The 22,500-nt window shown below is 48.9% G+C and overlaps 2 protein-coding genes across 7 annotated transcripts in view; both read right to left on the bottom strand.

Moving 5' to 3' along the window:
• Nucleotides 1–2,359, bottom strand: part of LOC310961346 (serine protease HTRA1B-like) — a 24,917-nt gene extending 22,558 nt beyond the window's left edge. The window contains exon 1 of the mRNA XM_083933376.1: nucleotides 1,806–2,359. Within this exon, the coding sequence (XP_083789502.1) occupies nucleotides 1,806–2,265 (460 nt within the window). The 5' untranslated portion in view covers nucleotides 2,266–2,359. The remainder of the gene's footprint in view (nucleotides 1–1,805) is intronic.
• Nucleotides 2,360–10,223: 7,864 nt separating this feature from the next.
• The window catches only part of LOC310960593 (pleckstrin homology domain-containing family A member 1-like), a 28,584-nt gene continuing 16,307 nt past the window's right edge, over nucleotides 10,224–22,500 (bottom strand). For 3 of the 6 annotated variants that reach the window (XM_083932326.1, XM_083932321.1, XM_083932322.1), the window contains exon 12: nucleotides 10,224–14,820. In XM_083932326.1, the coding sequence (XP_083788452.1) occupies nucleotides 14,446–14,820 (375 nt within the window). In that variant the 3' untranslated portion in view covers nucleotides 10,224–14,445. Of the gene's footprint in view, nucleotides 14,821–19,365; nucleotides 19,440–22,500 lie in introns of all 6 variants that reach the window. The other 3 variants (XM_083932323.1, XM_083932324.1, XM_083932325.1) reach the window with 2 other exon arrangements.

The raw sequence follows: 22,500 nt of genomic DNA, 5'->3' as shown, positions 1-22,500 counted from the left end.
ATTAAACCCTGGTGTTATTAAACCCTGGTTATTAAACCCTGGTGTTATTAAACCCTGGTGTTATTAAACCCTGGTGTTATTAAACCCTGGTGTTATTAAACCCTGGTTATGAAACCCTGGTGTTATTAAACCCTGGTGTTATTAAACCCTGGTGTTATTAAACCCTGGTGTTATTAAACCCTGGTGTTATTGAACCCTGGTGTTATTAAACCCTGGTGTTATTAAACCCTGGTGTTATTAAACCCTGGTGTTATTAAACCCTGGTGTTATTAAACCCTGGTGTTATGAAACTCTGGTGTTATTAAACCCTGGCGTTATTAAACCCTGGTGTTATTAAACCCTGGTGTTATTAAACCCTGGTGTTATTAAACCCTGGTGTTATTAAACCCTGGTGTTATTAAACCCTGGTGTTATTAAACCCTGACGTTATTAAACCCTGGTGTTATTAAACCCTGGTGTTATTAAACCCTGGTGTTATTAAACCCTGGTGTTATGAAACTCTGGTGTTATTAAACCCTGGCGTTATTAAACCCTGGTGTTATTAAACCCTGGTGTTATTAAACTCTGGTGTTATTAAACCCTGGTGTTATTAAACCCTGGTGTTATTAAACCCTGGTGTTATTAAACCCTGGTGTTATTAAACCCTGGTGTTATTAAACCCTGACGTTATGAAACTGCGTGTTTTGCATAATCGGTGTATCCGGACGCTCCTCCTCTGCAGGGCAGGTTTATTTATCGAGCCCGATTCAACAACAAGGTCGGTGAAAGTTACGTAAAACATTCAAAGCACCGAGAAAACACATAAAACATAAAAGATTTAAAACATGAAAGATCGTTACAGAAGTTTCATTCACTGCAGATTAAAACATGACGTTGGAGTGAAGCTGAAACCCCATTAAAGCTCCTGTTGAGCAGAACCAGGAGATGGAGCGATCCACTGTTCTCACCTCAGACCCTGAGACCTGGATTCAGAAACTCTGCCGACACCGGAGCAACTTCAGCCCAACGTTTGCACTAAACTCTAAATGTTCCTTAAACATGAACGTATCTGAACCAACTCTTCACTCACGTCACTGAGGGAATGCAAACGAGAACAAAAGCTCAGGATTCTGCAGCAGAAAATCTTAAATACTGATGAATAATTCATTTGTGTGACGACTGTTTGGCTCCACAGACTCTGGATCAGTTACAACATTAAATCACATCAGTCTAAACTCTACAGTCACTGAGGTTTGTCATGGTTTGGTTTCCTTGGCCTGCTAACATCTCTGCAGGTTGCCATGGTGACAGGGCAACAAAAACAGGATCATATTTTACAAAAATTGTTGAAAAAGTGCCCTCACGGAAGCCAAAATACCTGCTAGAGTGCCCTCTAGGAGCCAAAATGTGTGCAAAAGTGCCCTCTAGGAGCCAAAACGTGTGCTAAAGTTTCCTCTTGGAGCCAAAACATGTGCTAAAGTGTCCTCTAGGAGCCAAAACGTGTGCTAAAGTGTCCTCTAGGAGCCAAAACGTGTATTGAAGTGCCCTCTAGGAGTCAACACGTGTGCTAAAGTGTCCTCTAGGAACCAAAAAGTGTGCAAAAGTGTCCTCTAGGAGCCAAAACGTGTGCTAAAGTGTCCTCAAGGACCCAAAATGTGTGCTAAAGTGTCCCCTAGGAGCCAAAACGTGCATAAGTGTCCTCAAGGAGCCATAACATGTGCTAAAGTGTCCTCATCCAAGACCTCATGAGGTCATCCAAGTTCAGCGCGCGCGCGCGCACACACACACACACACACACACACTCAAACACACACACACACACTCACCTTTCCCGCAGGTCCCTCTCTGGATGAAGATCACCGGCGGCTGCTGCAGCTTCGTCGCCCGGTTGCTGACGCGCTTCAGCTCGCAGATGTTCCGGTAGGAGACGCCGTCGCTGCCGCACACCGGCTCGGAGCCGGAGCACACGCACACGCCGGCCCTGCCTCTCCGCCTGACGGTGGCGGACACCTCCACGCCGTCGTTCACCACGCACTGCATCCCCTCGGCGCACTCGCGGTCTCCGGTGCCGCCGCACTGCTCGCCCTCTCCGGACGCGCACACCGGGCAGCAGTCGCAGCGGTCCAGCACGTCCCCGGCCAGGCAGTCCGCGGGGATCGGCGCGCACTGGGACTTATCGCACTTCTCCGAGCAGCCGATGGCGAAGCGTTTGGCTATCCGAGACCCGGCGGACAGATACGGACACACGAGCGCGGCCGTTACGCACAGGACCAAGTGGAGACGCATGATGGGACAGAGTGAGCGGGACACCCGGGGCTGGGCTGTAACGCAGAGGGTACGGGAGAGGAGGGTGAAAGGTTCTCCGGGACCGTGGAGCACCGAGCTGACGCAGTGAAGAACTTCAGGCTCCGGTTGTCCCGGTTTATAGAAGCTGCGGGAGGGAAACACACGAGGCGATTGGTGGGCGTGTGTGACGTCTGTCAGAGGAGGGAGTGTGTGTGTGTGTGTGTGTGTGTGTGTGTGTGAGAGAGAGAGAGAGAGGGATTAAAGGTGTGCATGGGGGAAAAAAATCACTCATGTAAATTGAATTATTACAAATTACAAGTTTCTTACACAGCAGGATTTTAAAAGAGCTCCATATTTCCATATTCATCCACATCATGACTCATGCATAAAGTAGTCCCATACACTGGGGGGGGGGGGGTAGACCCTTAAAGACCCTTACAATGGTGATTAACTTATAAAACAGTTGAGTCAGCTGTTGTGTGTGAAAGACACGCACAGACGTTTTACTTCAGCCTCATGTCAACATCAACACGTCCTTGTTCGATCACACTGCAGTTAGTGTCCTCACTGAGCAGAGGGGGCTGCTGGGAGCCCCTTCACTCTGCAGTTAGTGTCCTCACTGAGCAGAGGGTGCTGCTGGGAGCCCCTTCTCTCTGCAGTTAGTGTCCTCACTGAGCAGAGGGGGCTGCTGGGAGCCCCTTCACTCTGCAGTTAGTGTCCTCACTGAGCAGAGGGGGCTGCTGGGAGCCCCTTCACTCTGTAGTTAGTGTCCTCACTGAGCAGAGGGGGCTGCTGGGAGCCCCTTCACTCTGCAGTTAGTGTCCTCACTGAGCAGAGGGTGCTGCTGGGAGCCCCTTCACTCTGCAGTTAGTGTCCTCACTGAGCAGAGGGTGCTGCTGGGAGCCCCTTCACTCTGCAGTTAGTGTCCTCACTGAGCAGAGGGGGCTGCTGGGAGCCCCTTCACTCTGCAGTTAGTGTCCTCACTGAGCAGAGGGTGCTGCTGGGAGCCCCTTCACTCTGCAGTTAGTGTCCTCACTGAGCAGAGGGGGCTGCTGGGAGCCCCTTCACTCTGCAGTTAGTGTCCTCACTGAGCAGAGGGGGCTGCTGGGAGCCCCTTCACTCTGCAGTTAGTGTCCTCACTGAGCAGAGGGGGCTGCTGGGAGCCCCTTCAGTCTGCAGTTAGTGTCCTCACTGAGCAGAGGGGGCTGCTGGGAGCCCCTTCACTCTGCAGTTAGTGTCCTCACTGAGCAGAGGGGGCTGCTGGGAGCCCCTTCACTCTGCAGTTAGTGTCCTCACTGAGCAGAGGGGGCTGCTGGGAGCCCCTTCACTCTGCAGTTAGTGTCCTCACTGAGCAGAGGGGGCTGCTGGGAGCCCCTTCACTCTGCAGTTAGTGTCCTCACTGAGCAGAGGGTGCTGCTGGGAGCCCCTTCACTCTGCAGTTAGTGTCCTCACTGAGCAGAGGGGGCTGCTGGGAGCCCCTTCACTCTGCAGTTAGTGTCCTCACTGAGCAGAGGGTGCTGCTGGGAGCCCCTTCCCCGTCCCAAAGCACTCCCAGGCGCCACTTTCTCACTACATTTAGAGACTTTTCACAGCTTCTTAGAACTGGATTTAGAAACAGAGCCTAGAGCAGTTTAGCTCCTTATTCAGAGCATCAGGGAAAAGGGAGACATCTGTGCTGGGCCTCATTCAGTCCCATGTATGTGGCTCAGAGTCCAGTTCACTAAACAGTCTCTGGGTCCGTCTCTGTCCTCTCACGCAGCAGCACTGTTGTTGTTATGTGACGCCGCGGGGTCAGAGGTCAGAGGTGAGGCCATGACGCCGTCCTTTAACAAAGTCTGAGCTTTCACCGTCCAGACCACAACGCCATGGGGGGCGTTTACAATCTTCACACTCTGGGACCTGGTTTCTAAAGATCCTGTTTTCAGGCTCTGATAACGCCGGCTGCTGTGGACGGACGACTGAACCGGACTGAACCAGACTGAAGATGTGCGGTTACAGGAAAAGGCGTCTCTGTGTTGGTTGAAGGGGTTCCAGGGAATTACAGTAAGAAGAGGTGCGATTGGCCGATGAATTAGTTCAAGAGGTCTTGAATACGTGCCTTGTATCCTTGAATGGCTTCTTGCGGCCTTTACATTTCATCAGCACGTCATAGAGGAGTGACAATCCTCCCAGAAGTGCTCCTGAAGGGCTTCCAGGGGACCATGACGGGGTGCTAACGGCCTTTTAACGACTTCACAGGGTCTTGACTGAGTCGCGCACATCAGTGAAATGATTCCCAGGTTCCCTTCAACATAAGGAACAATTTTACAGATGCTGATCTTGCCAAGAGTGTGTGTAGAGGCTGAGCTCTGTTATGTAATAATAATAAATGCACTGGGGGAAGGAGCCTCTCCTCACACACGGACTGTTGGATGTTTAATTTCCTGTCATGAGGCTGTGGTGGAGCAGGAAGAGCATTTACTGGAGGAACGTTTGGACGCAGAAAACCAAAGTGTTCCACTACGTTCAATCAAATTATGAGTGAACAATAAAAGACATCTGCAGTTTGTGGTATGTTTCTATCCAGGATCCACGTGAAGCGCAGTAAAGAAAGAAGACATTTTATCTCAAAGGTGTCTTAAAGTGTAGAACTGTCTTTCCAAATTACTTTTACTGCATCTTAAAAGTTAATGTTTGACTCCAGACACGTTTTAAAGTCTGTAAAAACTCCTCTACTATGATTAATATTTAGTTTAAGGTGTTTTTTCTGCATAAAAGGTTAAAAAAAACATCAGAGGTATCAGAAGGGTAACAGTGTCGTTAGCATGTGTTGTTTGTTAGCCTGTTAGCTTGTTTTCTTCCTCTGGGCGCCTCCCTAGGGAGGTGGTCCAGGCACGTCCAGCTGGGAGGAGGCCTCGGGGAAGACCCAGGACCAGGTGGAGAGATTAGATCTCCACACTGGCCTGGGAACGCCTCAGGATCCCCCAGTTAGAGCTGGTTAATGTGGCCCGGGAAAGGGAAGTTTGGGGTCCCCTGCTAAAGCGGCTGCCCCTGAGACCTGATCCAGGATAAGAGGCTGAAGATGAGATGAGACTGACAGTCCGCTCTGAGCCGGAGCTTTCACCTTCCTGTGACGCTGTTGTGTCCAAGTAGTTCCCCGTCCAGCAGGGTTTCACAGATCAGACAGCTGATTGGTTCATGGATCAGTGATCAAACTTTGATTGATATTAAGTCACTATGCATCCGTTTGGTCCAAACGCTCCGTTGAAACAAAACAGAAACAATGGCCGAACATGTGAACAATGAGGATCAACTCTTTGGTCGGTTAGGGCGCACTCACACTGTCCTTCCACACCGGGCCAAAACCGTTTTTTCAGCTAAAGCCTAGTGCGTTTGACCAGTGTGAGTTCAACCGCTCCACGCATAACTGCGGCCAGCTGGCCGTCCACGGCCCGTTTGGGAGAGGTGGGCTTTAGTAAAGCACGTTTGCACGTGTACGAGCACGAGCGTGTGCACGTGTACGAGCACGAGGCCTACGGAGGTTCTGAGGTCATTTCCTGTGCGCCTGTTGGGACGTAGAAAAAAGAAGGAGGGACCATGCGCGGACATTTCAAACAATGGCGGTGAAAGGTTCACGTTGGTGTGATGCGGAGGTGGAGTGTTTACTGCAGATTTGCTCGATGAAAAGATTCAAAAACAGTCGACAAGACGCACAAAAACTCCGAGGTCTACGGAAAGATCTGGAAACAAAGCCACGCATCGCCATGACGTCATCAATGCGTGTGACGTGTAACGGCGTGATGACGTATAGGCAGCAAGAAGCATTCTCCGAGGCCCAGGTAGTGTGAGTACAAACGGGCCTGGAGGGGGGGACAAGGACCCTAAAGCACGGGGCACGGGACGGGGGAACAGTGGGAGGGCGCCCTTAGACTCGTTTTTATCAACAGTAAAGAGGTCAAATGACAGTTAGGATGTTTTGTAAAAACTCAGATTGGAGGAGGGGCTTTAACTTTGGATTTGAACCGGAGATGTTTTAAAAAACTGATTTAAAACTTTATTCTTGAACTTGGGAACAACCTCGACGTGTTCTGGAGCCTTCAATCATCGGGAGAAAGACTTTGCCTCATGGAAACGTTCCCAAAGCTCCTCGTCCACGTCGGCTCCAGCGCTGAAACTTCATTATTGACTTTGGAGACATACATTTAAAATGTTAATCACGAGTCACGCATGTAAAACGAGTTCACATTAAACAGATATCAAAAGTAATAACTGAACCAAAGCTGCAGGTCCACTGGATATGACCTCACGCCGGCTCCAGCCTCAGTTGGACGTCTCATCGTCCCTGTTTATGATGTGGAGTCCGCTGGAGGACGTTCAATCACTCCGCTCCGCTCTTCCTGGAAACCCACAGCGTGTGTGTGTGTGTGTGTGTGTGTGAGTGGGAACTATCAATCTGATTCCACTGGAGTTGAGTCAGTCAGCAACAGTAACAATGATTTATGTACGTGGCGTGTCCGAGTTGGAGAGAGAGAGCGTGAAAAAGACAAAGGGGAGAAGAACAAAGTCAGAGTTGGCGCATGTTTTCCTGCAGCTGTCAGTGGCCTGCACAGAGCGTGTGTGTGTGTGTGTGTGTGTCCGATGACTCAGGCCTCCTCCCAGCCGCCCAAACAGCCCGGTGAAGTCCTCGTGTCACAGTCGCTCTGCAACATTTACTCTCATCATGTTTGTGGTTTCAGAAATTGCATCGTTCACGACATCGTGAGCACACATCCAAGAGGAAGCTACGAAAAATGATGAATACCACGAAGAGAAAACACGTGTAGCAAAGCGAAACACGAAGCGGACAAAGCTTCGATATCACCCGCTGATGAAAGAGGGGCCAACTTTGAATGTTGTCTTTACAAATTGCAACCGACCAATCCTCATCATCCTGCCTTTAACCCGGGTGAACATGTGACATCACGCTCATGTTGCTGCACTTAAAAGCTAATGAAGCAGCTTTCACTTTGAAGAAGAAGCCTTTGGACGGACTGTAAAGCAGCGGGGCTCCATCGCACGACTCTTACTGGCTCGTTATTTAATCCTCAGCTGGCAGCGCCGGTTGGTTTCTGTCGTTCTCTGTAAACACTTGGTTGGTTCCTCTGTGGTCCATCAGCAGGGGCCCCATTTCAGCGCATGAACTCCAGCCAGCTCCGTCCTCGCTTTCATGTGTCCCGGTAGGTGCTGAGCGGCGGTGGCTCCATCAGACGGTGGTGCTGGTAGTTTTTGTAGGAGGATATTTAAGACAGCCTCATCACGTGTCCTTTAGAAGCCGCCGATCATCGTCATCGTCGTCAAATCAGGGTCATCTGCAGGTCAGGTTTCTCAGTGGTGCGACTGCTAAGCTCCTCCCCACCACCGCCGTCAACTAACCCGTCGTCTCGGTAGGCGCTGAGCGGTGGTGGCTCCATCAGACGGTGGTGCTGGTAGTTTTGGATCAAGCTGGTGTTTGGCGGAGCAGAAGGGTCGCCCTGATGTGGACCTCTGTCTCTTTAGTCTCTGATTTGGTCTTAAAACTGTCGATGTGCCATTTGAGAAAGTGACACCAACTTCTAGAAAACATCGTGAAATTGTTGCACAATAATAAAAAGAACCAGGTCGCGGGTCCAAGCGTGTGAAATGGATTTCCTCAGGAGGGGGTCTGGAGTCTCCCTCAGAGAGAGGGGGAGAAGTTCAGCATCCGTGAGGAACTCGGAGTAGAGCCGCTGCTCCTTTGTGTTGAAAGGAGCCAGTTGAGGTGGTTCAGGATCATCTGGTAAGGATGAACCCTGGGCGCCTCCCTAGGGAGGTGTTCCAGGCACGTCCAGCTGGGAGGAGGCCTCGGGGAAGACCCAGGACCAGGTGGAGAGATTAGATCTCCACACTGGCCTGGGAACGCCTCAGGATCCCCCAGTTAGAGCTGGTTAATGTGGCCCGGGAAAGGGAAGTTTGGGGTCCCCTGCTAAAGCTGCTGCCCCTGAGACCCGACCCCGGATAAGAGGCTGAAGATGAGATGATGATGGGAGTTTCAGAGCCGTCTTCGGGAGTTCTCGGCTCATGAATCTTTTCTTTTTAAAGGTCTGTTGATGAGGCTCTTACGGGTAAATTAAGTCGGACGATGTGATGTCAGCGTTGCCTATTTTCTGTATCTCAACAGCAAAATTAAAGGTTTGCCGGACAAACGTTTCCTCCCTTTTCACCTTGAGGAGGTCACTTTTAAAACAGGGTCGATTTAAAATGGGAGCTCCGAGGAAACGATTCCAAAAACCTGATGCAATGTTTTGAATCGCTGTAATGTGTTTTTCCTGATATGAAACATCTGGAAGGAGACGTCAGTGCCTCTGTGCTCGGCCTCTTCCCCCTCAGGAATAAATCAGCAGTCCACACACACTGGACCTGAAATAGGACTGTGGATCATTTAACAGTGCTGACTGTAACAGCTGGAGGAGAACACATGTTACATAACGACGTGAAGGCGGTGTTTAGATGAACACATCCTGGCTGCGAATCACAGTCCGTCCATTAACCTTTGGCAGAGTTCACTGCTCCGGGCTGAGGGAGTCACTTCTCATTAACGTGGTGTTTAAATATCAAAAAGGATCAAGATGGAGAAGTGTAAAATCATCCCATGGTCATTTTCCACGCTTGCAAACATCAAATAAGCCATCGACTACCACTTTACTATGAGAGGAGCTGGTACAGGGGCCAGTAGGTAAGCCTTTAAAACACTCTTTAATAAACTCTGGCTTCACTAACTACGCTGTTGCTGCTTTGTTGTGTGTGTAGGGACTCTTCTCATGCTGCTGCAGAGGTTTGCTGTTATTTTCAGCAGCATTAGTGGTTAAAAAAGACCTTTGAATGCCTTCACCGTGCTGCCCAGAGCTAATCACTGTTAGCCACGTCCTGCTGTTAGCGCCTCTCCCGGATGAGGCCCTACTGTATCTCCTAGTCGCTCCTGTAGGCCGCTTTCATCTATCATCGTGTAGGCAAGATCACGGTCTTGTCGAAATGGTAACCTTAGATTTGTGAACACTGTCCCAAAGGTCTTGTGAGACTCGCTTCCCGACCACCTAAACTAACGTAACGACTCAAGGTTATTTCCTAAGGCTAACCATCTCGCGAGACCTCAAGCAAATCTTGGGTTGCCATCAGGACACGACCCTGGGTACAGATCATCCATCAGCCTCACATGCAAGCGCTCTGAGAACTACGATCGTTCCCAGTTCTTGTGCTGCGGATAAAATTAAAGGGGCGCTCTCGAAACAAACGGTTGCTCTGGTCCGAACACTGCAGATCTCAGATGTCTTAACCTCCTAACCCGACCTGCAACGTACAAATATAACTCTCAACAGAGTAAAGATGAAGATCATGTAGAAACTGAGCACAGAATACATTTACATTTATTTAAAAAGAAACCAAAGTCACGACGTTCAGACAGCTCAGATAAATGTCTTCATCTTACGCAACTCCTCGACGTGTGGGACGAGACTGCAGCGTGTAGCGGCGCTGCGGGGCTGAGGCTCTGCAGCCGGCGTCCAGGAACCATGACGTACTGACCAACGAAGCGCCTCAGAAGAGTCCGTCTGGAGAGGCTCCACCCGACGAGGGAACAGCGTGAAGAATGGGGGGTTTACGGCCGCCAGTCATCAGGACAAATGGCCTGAAATGAGATCTGTGATGGTGGACGACACTGGAAGAGGCCAAAATACAGTTTCAATGAAATGACACGTAGAATTAAATAGAAGCAAATTCACAAACATGAGTACAAACAGACGTATACATCGGTTAATGTCGGTTTGAATCCAAAGCATCAGTGAAGGGATCAGTTCTCCGCATCATGATCAACGTCTGCAGCGCCGACACAAGTGCGGAAAAAGACCCTGGGGTGAGTTTACGTGAGATCACGCCCCCCGTTACCAAAGAAGACACCTGACTCCAGTTAAAGTCATGTTCAAATGTATTTTAATCCCACTAAAAAGGGTCAAAACAGCTTTTCCCCATCAACCTTTTTAGAAAGAACAGTGCAGGCACTTTACCCAGCTTATGTCCAACAGGAGCAGGAGTGTGTGTGTGTGTGTGTGTGTGTGTGTGTGTGTCAGTAAACAACATATATATATATATAAAATCCTCGAATGAATGATCCTCGAAGCTGAAAGCAGCTCCGCACAGAAAGAAGGAAGACGGCTGCCGGGTCCAAAAACATTTACACGTCGACGACGAGTTCGGGTTCAACACGAATGACATCGACATGTGACGGCGTTACAAAGACACGTGGAGTGAAGCTGGTGAGTCCACGCTCGAGTCCATCCTTTTAACATTTACCCGTTTCACCCGAAGCTCAGATCGTCTGGTTTCACTCATCGGAGTCATGCGTCCCGTGTCACCGCGTCGCTCACGTTCAGACTTTAGCTCAGAGTTTTCAATGGATTTAGGAAAAACAACAGAGTCAAGCTGATTATTCTAGAAGAAAAGAGGTTTTCCTTCTCAGAAACGTTGATATTTTATAAACGGGGTTTTCGTTTGTATGTAAAACCACCCTCCTGTAAGAGACACTGGGCCTGGACGATGAGGCGTTACCGGTAATCCGCCCCACGCCACTTCAGGGAGTCTTTCCCAAAGTACGGGTCAGTGGAGGTGTTGTTATTGCAGTAAAATGCATAACGATGCAGACAGATGTGCGTCCTCCACAGAGCTGGGTCTGTCTGACGTTCCTGTCTGTTATAGTGAAGGTTTTCAACGCCACCGTACTCTACGGGGGAATTGTTGGGTCTCTGTAAATCATGAATAAGTCATAGAGTGTGGTCTTTACCTACTCCGTAAAGTGTCCTGAGATCACTGCTGTTATGATTTGACACTATAAATAAAATTAAACTGAATATGTGACTTAATTTTCCCAATTTAATGTTAGAAACTCACCTCACACTGAGCACGTTTAGTGATTATTGTGTAAAGTAATAAATAAAATTGAAGAGCTCTTTTCCAAAACAAGATAACGTCACGTTCAGACTTCAGCTCACAGTCATGCTGACTAGTCTAGAAGAAAAGAGGTTTTCCTTTTCAGACACGTTGATATTTTATAAACGGGGTTTTCGTTTGTATGTAAAACCGACCTCCTGTAAGAGACACTGGGTCTGGACGATGAGGCGTGGCTCGTTACCCGTCCATTCATTTCAGGGAGTCTTTGCCAAAGTACGGGTCAGTGGATGTGTTTTTATTGGGTCGGCAATTAGCAGTAAAATGCATAACGATGCTTTAATGCATGGGTGTCAAACTGATCCAGTAAAGAGTCGCTGTGTCTGCAGGTTTTCATTCTAACCAATCAAAAACACACCTGATCCAACAAATCAACTGTGTGAAGACAGTTCAGGTGATGGAGTAACTAGAGTCAGGTGTGTTTTTGCTTGGTTGGAATAAAAACCTGCAGCCACAGCGACTCGTTACTGGATCACTTTGAGGCCCATGTGTGAATGAATTTCCCAGATTTAATGTTAGAAACTCACCTCACACTGAGCACGTTTAGTGATTGTTGTGTAAAGTAATAAATACACATGAAGAGCTCTTTTCCAAAACGAGATAAAAGCCAAATTTAAATAAATGAGTTTGTCACTTTGCTGTTTACAGAACCTTTTCACTGCTTCATCAATGTTTCTGCCAAATCTCTTTATTTCCTGTTTTAAAATGATCTCAAGATGCAGTTCCTTTCCAAACCGCCACCAGCACCAAACCTGTTTTTAGCCCGAACGCCATACGTCCTCTCAACCAATCAAATTAAATTCACGGTTTGTTGTGTTCTGAGTTGTTAAATGTAGTTGTCGTGACGATTCAGGATGTTGTTCTGCAGCTTTGGGTCTCGGGGCGAGGCGGCACATTTCTCCTTTGAGCTGAAAACGTTTGGGAAACGTTCTTTAAAGACATCGAGCGAAAGAATGAGAGTAGTATCAAAACCTCTCCAGTCACACGACGCCTCGTTTCATCCTTTCTTTAACGGATTTACTCGCAGCCAATCACAGCAAGCGTTCAGTCGGATGTTTACGAAGGAAAAGCTCTTTGTTGTGTTTGAGTCAGACTACAGCAAATATGATTTTTCTATTTCAGGAGCTCCAGCAGATTTACGTCGCCTCCTAAATCCACTGATGAGCTCGTTCTGTGTTATAGTGTCGCTGTCGACGAGGCCCGTAGGTGTGAAAACTACTGTAACTCCCTTCTCTTCGGTCTACCTTACAAACACCTCCATAAACTCCAACTGGTTCAGAACTCTGCAGCTCGGATCATCACCAGAACCCCCTCCATCCACCACATCACCCCTGTTCTGCAGCAACTCCACTGGCTCCCGGTCAAACTCCGCATCGAATTCAAAATACTCCTGTTTACCTTCAAGGCCATCCACAACCTCTCCCCTCCTTATCTGTCTGAACTCCTCAACATCGCCACCCCTTCCCGTTCCCTCAGATCTGCCTCCTCTGTCCACCTCTCTGTCCCCCCCGCCCGCCTTGTCACCATGGGGAGCAGGGCTTTCAGCCGTTCTGCCCCCCCAACTCTGAAACGCACTTCCACCGGATCTCAGGAACTTGGACTCTTTCACACACTTCAAATCAAAACTAAAAACTCACCTATTCCGGACTGCCTACCCCACTTAACCATCCATTTTGTCTTTTCTTATCTGTTTTGTATTTCCTTCTTAGTGTTTTTATCTATTTTATTTATTTTTTATCTATTTTGCAATTGTACGGTGTCCTCGAGTGCCCAGAGAGGCGCCCTCAAATTAAATGTATTATTAAAAGGACAGCGTTCAGGCGTTAGATGCTCTTCAAGCTCAAGTCAAACACCTGGACTCAGTCTTCAGCTGTGATTTTAAAGGGTTGTTCCACTGCTGCCGTACAGCGAGCGGTGGCTTTAGGATGGATGAACACTAGAGGGGTCACTCTGGAGGAAGATACGGAGCCCTCAAGAGAAGCTCCGAGCCAAACGAACATATAGGTTTGTTCCTGCCCTTGAACGCGACGCACAGGAGGAGTTTCTGTGAAAAGGACATTTTTGAATCAATGAATCGACTCAGAAAGAGCGCGACGCCTGGAACAAGTTTGTTCCTTCTTATTTGTGAAAGTGTGACATTTTAAAAAGGACTTCATCCGACAGTGGCAGTACATCTCATCTGGGCTCTGGACTCTGGAGCTCTAACGCGCTAAAACGTCTGTTTGACAGAGAGAGAAGTACGACGGCGTCTTAGGACCAAGTATGAAAAACACAAACACATAACGGACCTGAGGGAGGGGAGGGTGGTATTTTAAGAATAATGTCACAGATTAAAGAGATTAAAGTGGAAAATCTACGAGAAAAAAGTGGAAAAAATAGCGTTGATCCTGAAGTGATGACGTTTAACACGGAGTGTAAAACAAAACACTTTTTTTCGACTTTGAATCTCGTGAATCTGCGACTTTAGTTTCCCGTAAATTTGCCGCTTTAATCTGAATCTCTCGAAATATTCCCCCCCCTCACCTGGGTCTGTAATTATTATTCATCTCATCTCATCTTCAGCCGCTTATCCGGGATCAGGTCTCGGGCGCAGCAGCTCCAGCAGGGGACCCCAAACTTCCCTTTCCCGGGCCACATTAACCAGCTCTAACTGGGGGATCCTGAGGCGTTCCCAGGCCAGTGTGGAGATCTAATCTCTCCACCTGGTCCTGGGTCTTCCCCGAGGCCTCCTCCCAGCTGGACGTGCCTGGAACACCTCCCTAGGGAGGCGCCCAGGGTTCATCCTTACCAGATGATCCTGAACCACCTCAACTGGCTCCTTTCAACACAAAGGAGCATTTTTTTATACTTGGCCTTAATACGCTGTCGTAGAGAAGAGATTTAGGATTAAAGAGTTCATAACATCTAAAAAACAAACTGAGGAGCTGGATTAGTCAGTCTCTCACGCGTGAGCTGTAGAAAACTTTGGTTTGTCTGTTTCTCACATGGATCATGAAACCGGCCCGTCGATGTGACGACCCGGTTTCACGGTGCTGCTGAAACACGTCAACACTTCACTGCACAATGTCCAAGTGTTGGGTTCTTTGCATGACGACGCAGTTTTTGTGGAGTGAATAAAATCCGGGAAGACAAAGTGAAGGACGAAGGTCTGTTCCCACAAACAGCTGCTCCCAGGAAGCCTCATCACGTGTCCGATCATTGTCATCGTCGTCAAATCAGGGTCATCTGCAGGTCAGGTTTCTCAGTGGTGCGACCGCTAAGCTCCTCCCCACCACCGCCGTCCACAAACCCCAGCGGGGCCATTTCGCTGCGGCGTTTCCACAGCGACTCGTCGTCCTCCATTACTTCGAAGTCTGCACCGTCTCCTGCAACGACAGACGGGAGCGCCCCGAAGGGAGGGGCATCATCACGGTCTGGACGCCACTCAGCCTCCACGGGAGCAGGCCCAGGAAGTTGTCCTGGTGGTGCGTATCCAGCGTGAAGCTGAGGGCCCGCTGAGGAGGAGGATTGTGGGTAGTGTAGTTCCGGGTCGAGGGGGTAGTAGAAGGTGGAGGAGGACGTTGGGGAGGGAGAGTCACTGCGTTCCTGGAGGGAGAGACGGAGAGAGGAGGTGAAGTGAGAGGGGAGAAAGAAAGATGGGGGTGAATGACGGACGGAGCACAGCGATGACTCGATGGATGGATGATGGATGGATGGAGGAGGAGTGCAGCGAGAGGAGAGGAGAAAATAAAAAGGGGAAAGGTCGTCATTCAGGCAGCAGCGTCTCGTTGCAGCTGCAGGTCAAAATATGAAACTTGTTCACCAGCAAACGAGTTTAACTAAAAGTTTGACATTTTAGGAAATCAGCTTCTCAGCAGGCGACCTGAGGGGGGACGACACTTAACTCCAGGTGGTCGGGGTTAACCTGACTCCTCCTGATTGGATAAACCATCTGTCTGTCACCAACACACGGGCCAAACCAACCAATCAGATGAGTGAAGCGTGTGACGTGCTAACAGCGTGAAGCAAAGCACAGAAAGGAAACAACATGTGGGTAAAGGAGATTTTCCCTTTGTGTTTAACGTGAATTTACGGATCAAAGGCCCAATTTCAGGAGCCCGCTCCAGATTCAACAGAAGGATCCAGAGAACAAAGGGTTAGTGAGTCCCGCAGCTGTAAACTCGAGGTTAATGGAAGTCGTTGCTAAGACGTTGTTGTTGTTTCTTGTAGCGAGGGGGTTTTGAGAACAATTACACGCAGACAAGATGGACAAAGCCTCGCTGCTTGAGCCCTGCACTGTTCTTGCGTTGAGCCACACAGGGTTGACGGTGGAAAATTTAACATATCACCGAATGCTAGCAGCTACGAAGTGCTCTTTCTGATCAGCAGACTAGAGGCTCATTTATGCTCGATTTGGTGCGTAGATAGAGACGTACGTTCTCATCGTTCTCCTCGTTCTCATCGTCTCTGTCCTCGCGCTTTCATGCGTCCTTACGTTGGAAAGGACGTTGAGCAAAACATCCTCTAGAGGGCGTCGCTCACATTCAAAAGTTCCTCCTGTAAAGTTTGACCCCAACAAAGATGGAGGCGATGGGGGAGAGAAGCGTCCTGAGTCAAAATGGCGGCAGCGTTGTAGACGGCGGTGGTCTGTGAGACACTAAAGACGTCCCAGAGTGTGGACGGAGAATTCCACACGTTGGTTTGACAGATGAGACAAAGTGACGACCGACGTCTCTTTCAGTGTTTCAGGACGTCCGTCGGGGCTTCGATGACTCGCTCGCTCCTGATATTCACGCCACTGTTTTGTGTGCGGTGCTCGACGCTGCCCCCACGATTTCAGGTGGTACTGCAACGTTTGCTCCGTATCTGTACGCATCCGTCAGCTTTCAGGGTACGGACAGAAATACGGAGGAGACGGACGCAAAGGACGGACCGAAATACGGACACGATGTGCGCAGAGGACGGAGCCTTCTGTCCGTACTCTGCGTCCATCGTTTCCGTCTCTAACGTAAAGCAGAAATGAGCCTAACCGAGTATTGATGAGGCCCTGGCGCTGTCCGCGGTGCTGAGGTAGCAGATGGATTTGTAATTGCGAGTCTATAACTGTGACTCACCTTCAGGTGTAGTAACAGAGGAGAAGCGTTTGGGTTTTAAAGGGTCACAGCGGCGTGAAAGGCGTCATTAGCGTCAGATCACAAAGTCGTGTTTGCTGGTGCTCAAGGAAGCAGTGACAGAGTAAACTTGGACATGGGACTTGATGTGACACACGATCTTGATATCAAAAGAAACGAAAACAACATGCGGGTTTTATGGGTTCATGTTAAGTTTGGCAAACATTCGCCCACCAGGACTTTGATGACGTTTTTTACCTGCCGGCTTCTTCGCTGATGGTCACACAACATCCGTCCAAAAGCAAATGCTGTGAACTGTGACAACAACAACAAGGGCTCATGCAGAGACAAGCGACACATACGAACGAGCGACGCCGCTGATGTTGTCAAGGAGCAGGAGGCGAAGGGATCGAACAGCGGTTAAGGGAGCGGAGAGGCACGTGGGCTTGGTGATTGGACGATGAGCAGCGGTGGGAGGGGCAGAAGGTAGGCAGCAGGACTCATTTGGGGAAGGTTAGTACGTCACTGTCACACCTCACTCTCTGAAAAGCAGACACACACACACACACACACACACACACACAAACACACACAGAGGAAATACAAAGAGACACAAAGGGTTAGCGGGAAAAACAGAAAAAGCTCATGATGAGTTTGCGAAGTTCTGCTGGGAGTCTGGAAGGTTGTTAATGTTATTATGACACACACACACACACACACACACACACTTGAAAAACCAGCTGAGACAGGGAGGAAAGGTTCAGAGGTGAACGCTCACGTTAGGAGAGTAAAGAAGGGAACGATTGGCTTCACAAAGACGGTGAGATGACCTCTGAATCCACTGTCGTCTAAATGTAAAAACAACCAAAATAAAAGAGGAGGATGTCATGGATCAATGAACCGATGGCAGGTCAGGAAGACGATGATGAAGCCTGGGTGGGAAGGGTTACGATGGAGGATGAGGACGCTGCCGACAAACAGCGTTCAGGCGTTAGATGCTCTCCAAGCTCAAGTCCAACACCTGGACTCAGACTTCAGCTGTGATTTTAAAGGGTTGTTCCACTGCTGCCGTACAGCGAGCGGTAGCTTTAGGATGGATGAACACTACAGGAGTCACTCTGGAGGAAGACACGGAGCCCTCAAGAGAAGCTCCGAGCCAAACGACCATATAGGTTGTTTGTTCCTGCCCTTGAATACGACCCACAGGAGGAGTTTCCTCCCCCCACCGGTGGCAGCAGATCAACGCGTCCTTATAACTAAACAGAACAGCAGGGGTTATCTCATCTCATCTCATCTTCAGCCTCTTATCCGGGGTCGGGTCGCGGGGGCAGCAGCTCCAGCAGGGGACCCCAAACTTCCCTTTCCCGGGCCACATTAACCAGCTCTAACTGGGGGATCCTGAGGCGTTCCCAGGCCAGTGTGGAGATCTAATCTCTCCACCTGGTCCTGGGTCTTCCCCGAGGCCTCCTCCCAGCTGGACGTGCCTGGAACACCTCCCTAGGGAGGCGCCCAGGGTTCATCCTTACCAGATGATCCTGAACCACCTCAACTGGCTCCTTTCAACACAAAGGAGCAGCGGCTCTACTCCGAGTTCCTCACGGATGCTGAACTTCTCCCCCTCAAAAGTGTTAGGTTAACTAAACGCAGCACGAGCAGGAGTCAGGAAGGTTTACTGCCAAGATGATGGCGAAGGATTTGGTGATTTAAACCCAATAGAGAACCTGATTAATCCCAAAAGTCCTCTGTGAGGTTTTACGTTTTTACGCCAACTTAAACGGACGGGCTTTAACATTTGTTTGATCAGATTCACTGAAGTCGACACTCTGCTCCGATAGAACAACAGAAACCCTCCGGTTTAAGAAAAAACGCGCCTCTACGCGCACCTAGAGCTTGTTGTTTGTATCATCCTGTCCACTCAGCACAGTTCACAGTTCGTGCACGCGTCACAGTTCCCCCGCCGCTCGCGCATGTTACAATACCACATGCACACGCCTCAAGCTAGCATACGCTAAACGAAGTTAGCAGTGGCTATCTATGAGTAAGTTAGCCAGACTACCTCCATGTAGCGTGTACTCCATGCTGTTTATTGATGAGAGAAGACACAGGCGCGTTCACAAGAATCTGGTGCACGTGCACTGACGAGCACTCGATAGAAGGGAGGGAGGAGCTCGGTGCTAGAGGGGGAAAAAAACGCACCTCTACGTGCGCCTAGAGCTGGTTGTTTGTTTCGCCCGTATCATCCTGTCCACTCAGCACAGTTCACAGTTCGTGCACGCGTCACATTTCCCCCGCCGCTCGCGCATGTTACAATATCACATGCACACGTCTCAAGCTAGCATACGCTAAATTAAGTTAGCAGTTGCTCTCTATGAGTAAGTTAGCCAGACTACCTCCATGTAGCGTGTACTCCATGCAGTTTAGTGATGAGAGAAGACACAGGCGCGTTAACAGGAATCTGGTGCACGTGCACTGACGAGCACTCGATAGGAGGGAGGGAGGAGCTCGGTGGTAGAGGGGGAGGGGCGTGAAAGTTGGAAACATTCAAAATTTGACCGAGTCAACTCGATCTGCCAGACTTGCCGACTGCCGCTTTCACTGACGTAGAACGCTGCACGTAAATTAAAATAAACCAACGTTGACTTTTGTTTCCACGTGGGACATGAACGGCGCTCTCCTGGGCCTCAATGACAGGCTGCTGGAGGTTGGAGCCAGTTTGATAAGTGGATAAACGGTAGTATTACAACTTCCGTGTCCGCCCTCTGGACCAAAAAGACTCTTTCCCGTTGACTTACATTGGGAAAGAGACGTCTGTGCTCCACTGTATCTAGTTCTTTTACACATCCACTGTTTATTCTACGTCCCCTGACTTCCTCCTTTGCTCCCGTCATAATCACTACGGCCGCTAGAGGGCGCCGCTCGCACAAACAACCTATGGGGTTCTGCTTTGGTCTCCTGAGGACTCCTGTAGTGTGCAGGGTAAATGCTCGGTAAAGGCAGACTGGTGGCTGGGGTTAATGGGCGGATTTGGGGTCAAACATACGTGCTGCATTCACCACTGCAGAATGGCGTATACCTCTGTATACACGGGCTGGAGAGCCTTCTGGCCTGACGGACCTGGAAACAACAGTTTACAGCACAGCTCAGTTACACACACGTGAAGAGCTCCTTTCCAAAAGACCACACATCATCCGTCCACAGAGGCCCGACCGCCCTGAAGACAATCCAAACAGGAAGTGGAGTCACAACATCCCAATATATCAACCTTTCTTTTTACCAGATGTGAGAGTTTAAAGTGAAGCTGCTGAGATTTTCTGAATCAATTCCTAATCCACCTCTTTCTGGTCTGTTTGGCTCTAAAGTTTAGGCTCATTTTCTCATTGACTTCTATAAAATCACACTTCTTAATGCAGCTTTAAGTGAGGTCTCCTCCTGGTGGACATTAGAGAGAATGCAGCTTTAAGTGGAGTCTCCTCCTGCTGGACATTAGAGAGAAAGCAGCTTTAAGTGGAGTCTCCTCCTGCTGGACATTAGAGAGAATGCAGCTTTAAGTGGAGTCTCCTCCTGCTGGACATTAGAGAGAATGCAGCTTTAAGTGGAGTCTCCTCCTGCTGGACATTAGAGAGAATGCAGCTTTAAGTGGAGTCTCCTCCTGCTGGACATTAGAGAGAATGCAGCTTTAAGTGGAGTCTCCTCCTGCTGGACATTAGAGAGAATGCAGCTTTAAGTGGAGTCTCCTCCTGCTGGACATTAGAGAGAATGCAGCTTTAAGTGGAGTCTCCTCCTGCTGGACATTAGAGAGAATGCAGCTTTAAGTGGAGTCTCCTCCTGCTGGACATTAGAGAGAATGCAGCTTTAAGTGGAGTCTCCTCCTGCTGGACATTAGAGAGAATGCAGCTTTAAGTGGAGTCTCCTCCTGCTGGACATTAGAGAGAATGCAGCTTTAAGTGGAGTCTCCTCCTGCTGGACATTAGAGAGAATGCAGCTTTAAGTGGAGTCTCCTCCTGCTGGACATTAGAGAGAATGCAGCTTTAAGTGGAGTCTCCTCCTGCTGGACATTAGAGAGAATGCAGCTTTAAGTGGAGTCTCCTCCTGCTGGACATTAGAGAGAAAGCAGCTTTAAGTGGAGTCTCCTCCTGCTGGACATTAGAGAGAATGCAGCTTTAAGTGGAGTCTCCCCCTGCTGGACATTAGAGAGAAAGCAGCTTTAAGTGGAGTCTCCTCCTGCTGGACATTAGAGAGAATGCAGCTTTAAGTGGAGTCTCCTCTTGCTGGACATTAGAGAGAATGCAGCTTTAAGTGGAGTCTCCTCCTGCTGGACATTAGAGAGAATGCAGCTTTAAGTGGAGTCTCCTCCTGCTGGACATTAGAGAGAATGCAGCTTTAAGTGGAGTCTCCTCCTGCTGGACATTAGAGAGAATGCAGCTTTAAGTGGAGTCTCCTCCTGCTGGACATTAGAGAGAATGCAGCTTTAAGTGGAGTCTCCTCCTGCTGGACATTAGAGAGAATGCAGCTTTAAGTGGAGTCTCCTCCTGCTGGACATTAGAGAGAATGCAGCTTTAAGTGGAGTCTCCTCCTGCTGGACATTAGAGAGAATGCAGCTTTAAGTGGAGTCTCCTCCTGCTGGACATTAGAGAGAATGCAGCTTTAAGTGGAGTCTCCTCCTGCTGGACATTAGAGAGAATGCAGCTTTAAGTGGAGTCTCCTCCTGCTGGACATTAGAGAGAATGCAGCTTTAAGTGGAGTCTCCTCCTGCTGGACATTAGAGAGAAAGCAGCTTTAAGTGGAGTCTCCTCCTGCTGGACATTAGAGAGAATGCAGCTTTAAGTGGAGTCTCCCCCTGCTGGACATTAGAGAGAAAGCAGCTTTAAGTGGAGTCTCCTCCTGCTGGACATTAGAGAGAATGCAGCTTTAAGTGGAGTCTCCTCTTGCTGGACATTAGAGAGAATGCAGCTTTAAGTGGAGTCTCCTCCTGCTGGACATTAGAGAGAATGCAGCTTTAAGTGGAGTCTCCTCCTGCTGGACATTAGAGAGAATGCAGCTTTAAGTGGAGTCTCCTCCTGCTGGACATTAGAGAGAATGCAGCTTTAAGTGGAGTCTCCTCCTGCTGGACATTAGAGAGAATGCAGCTTTAAGGTTGTTCACCATCGGCTTCACTTCTTCTTCGTCTTTAATGAACTTTGGTTTGAGCCTCTGCTGGTGAACTGTGTGGTTTTGGAAGGAAACTCTTCAAACAGAGAGAGGAAACTGTGTGAGACTCTTTTCAGGGCGTGAAAATACATTTCAACCATCATCATCATCATCACCATCATCATCATCATCACCATCATCACCATCATCATCATCCTCCTCCTCCTCAGGTTTCCTAACAAAGGAAAAACCTGTGCCATAATGTGCATAACAGTGAATCAACAGACAGAAATACTCATGTTTAACTATATTGGAGCATCTCAGTGATGTAAAGATTGTTTCTCTGTGAACAAATGAATCTAACTTAATTAAAATGTTCCCCGTTTGTCTGCTGCAGTAACTGTTTCTGCCACCAGATGGAGCCACTTCCCCTGACACCACACCGACAACACGGAGCCGCTGCTTCATGAGAAAAGAGTTAAACTCTGTCTTTGTATCCTCTTTGTGAAAGAACGGGTCTCTACATGCTCCTTTTCTTGTGGATACAAAACATTCTGCTGTTGAATTTAAAAGAACACGAATGAAGTTATTGAAAAAGAGAGAGTTAAACTCCTATTCTTGTTATTCATATACCGTATTTTCCGCACTATAAGGCGCATAGAACAGACGCTACAGTCGAGGCTGGGGTCACGTTAAGGACCGCCTCTAAACTCATTGTTGCTAAGTTAGCGTGCTAGCGCTGTTGCCTTCAGTGGAACAGTGATCGTACGGACTCTTCTACTCGCTGCTCTCTGTTCAACAACCCACTGTTGGAGTTTGTCCTCCAGCTGCAGCCGTCTCGCTCTGTTCCCTCTGAACTCTGTTTAGTCTTCTTTACTCGGCGCAGGTCGTCTTGTTGCTTTCTCCACTTCGGCACCATTGATTGGTTCATGTTCAACTCTCTGGCTGCTGCTCTATTCCCGTGTTCTCCTGCGTGACTAATGGCCTTGAGTGTAAACTCTGCGTCGTAAGCGTGTCTCTTAACAGGAGCCATTTTGGGCTCTTTACA

The sequence above is a fragment of the Echiichthys vipera genome, assembly GCF_963691815.1.
Source record: "Echiichthys vipera genome assembly, chromosome: 18".
In the NCBI taxonomy this organism is placed as follows: Eukaryota; Metazoa; Chordata; class Actinopteri; order Perciformes; family Trachinidae; genus Echiichthys; species Echiichthys vipera.
The sequence above is the reverse complement of the archived record's forward strand: the minus strand, read 5'-3'. Positions and strand labels throughout refer to the sequence as shown.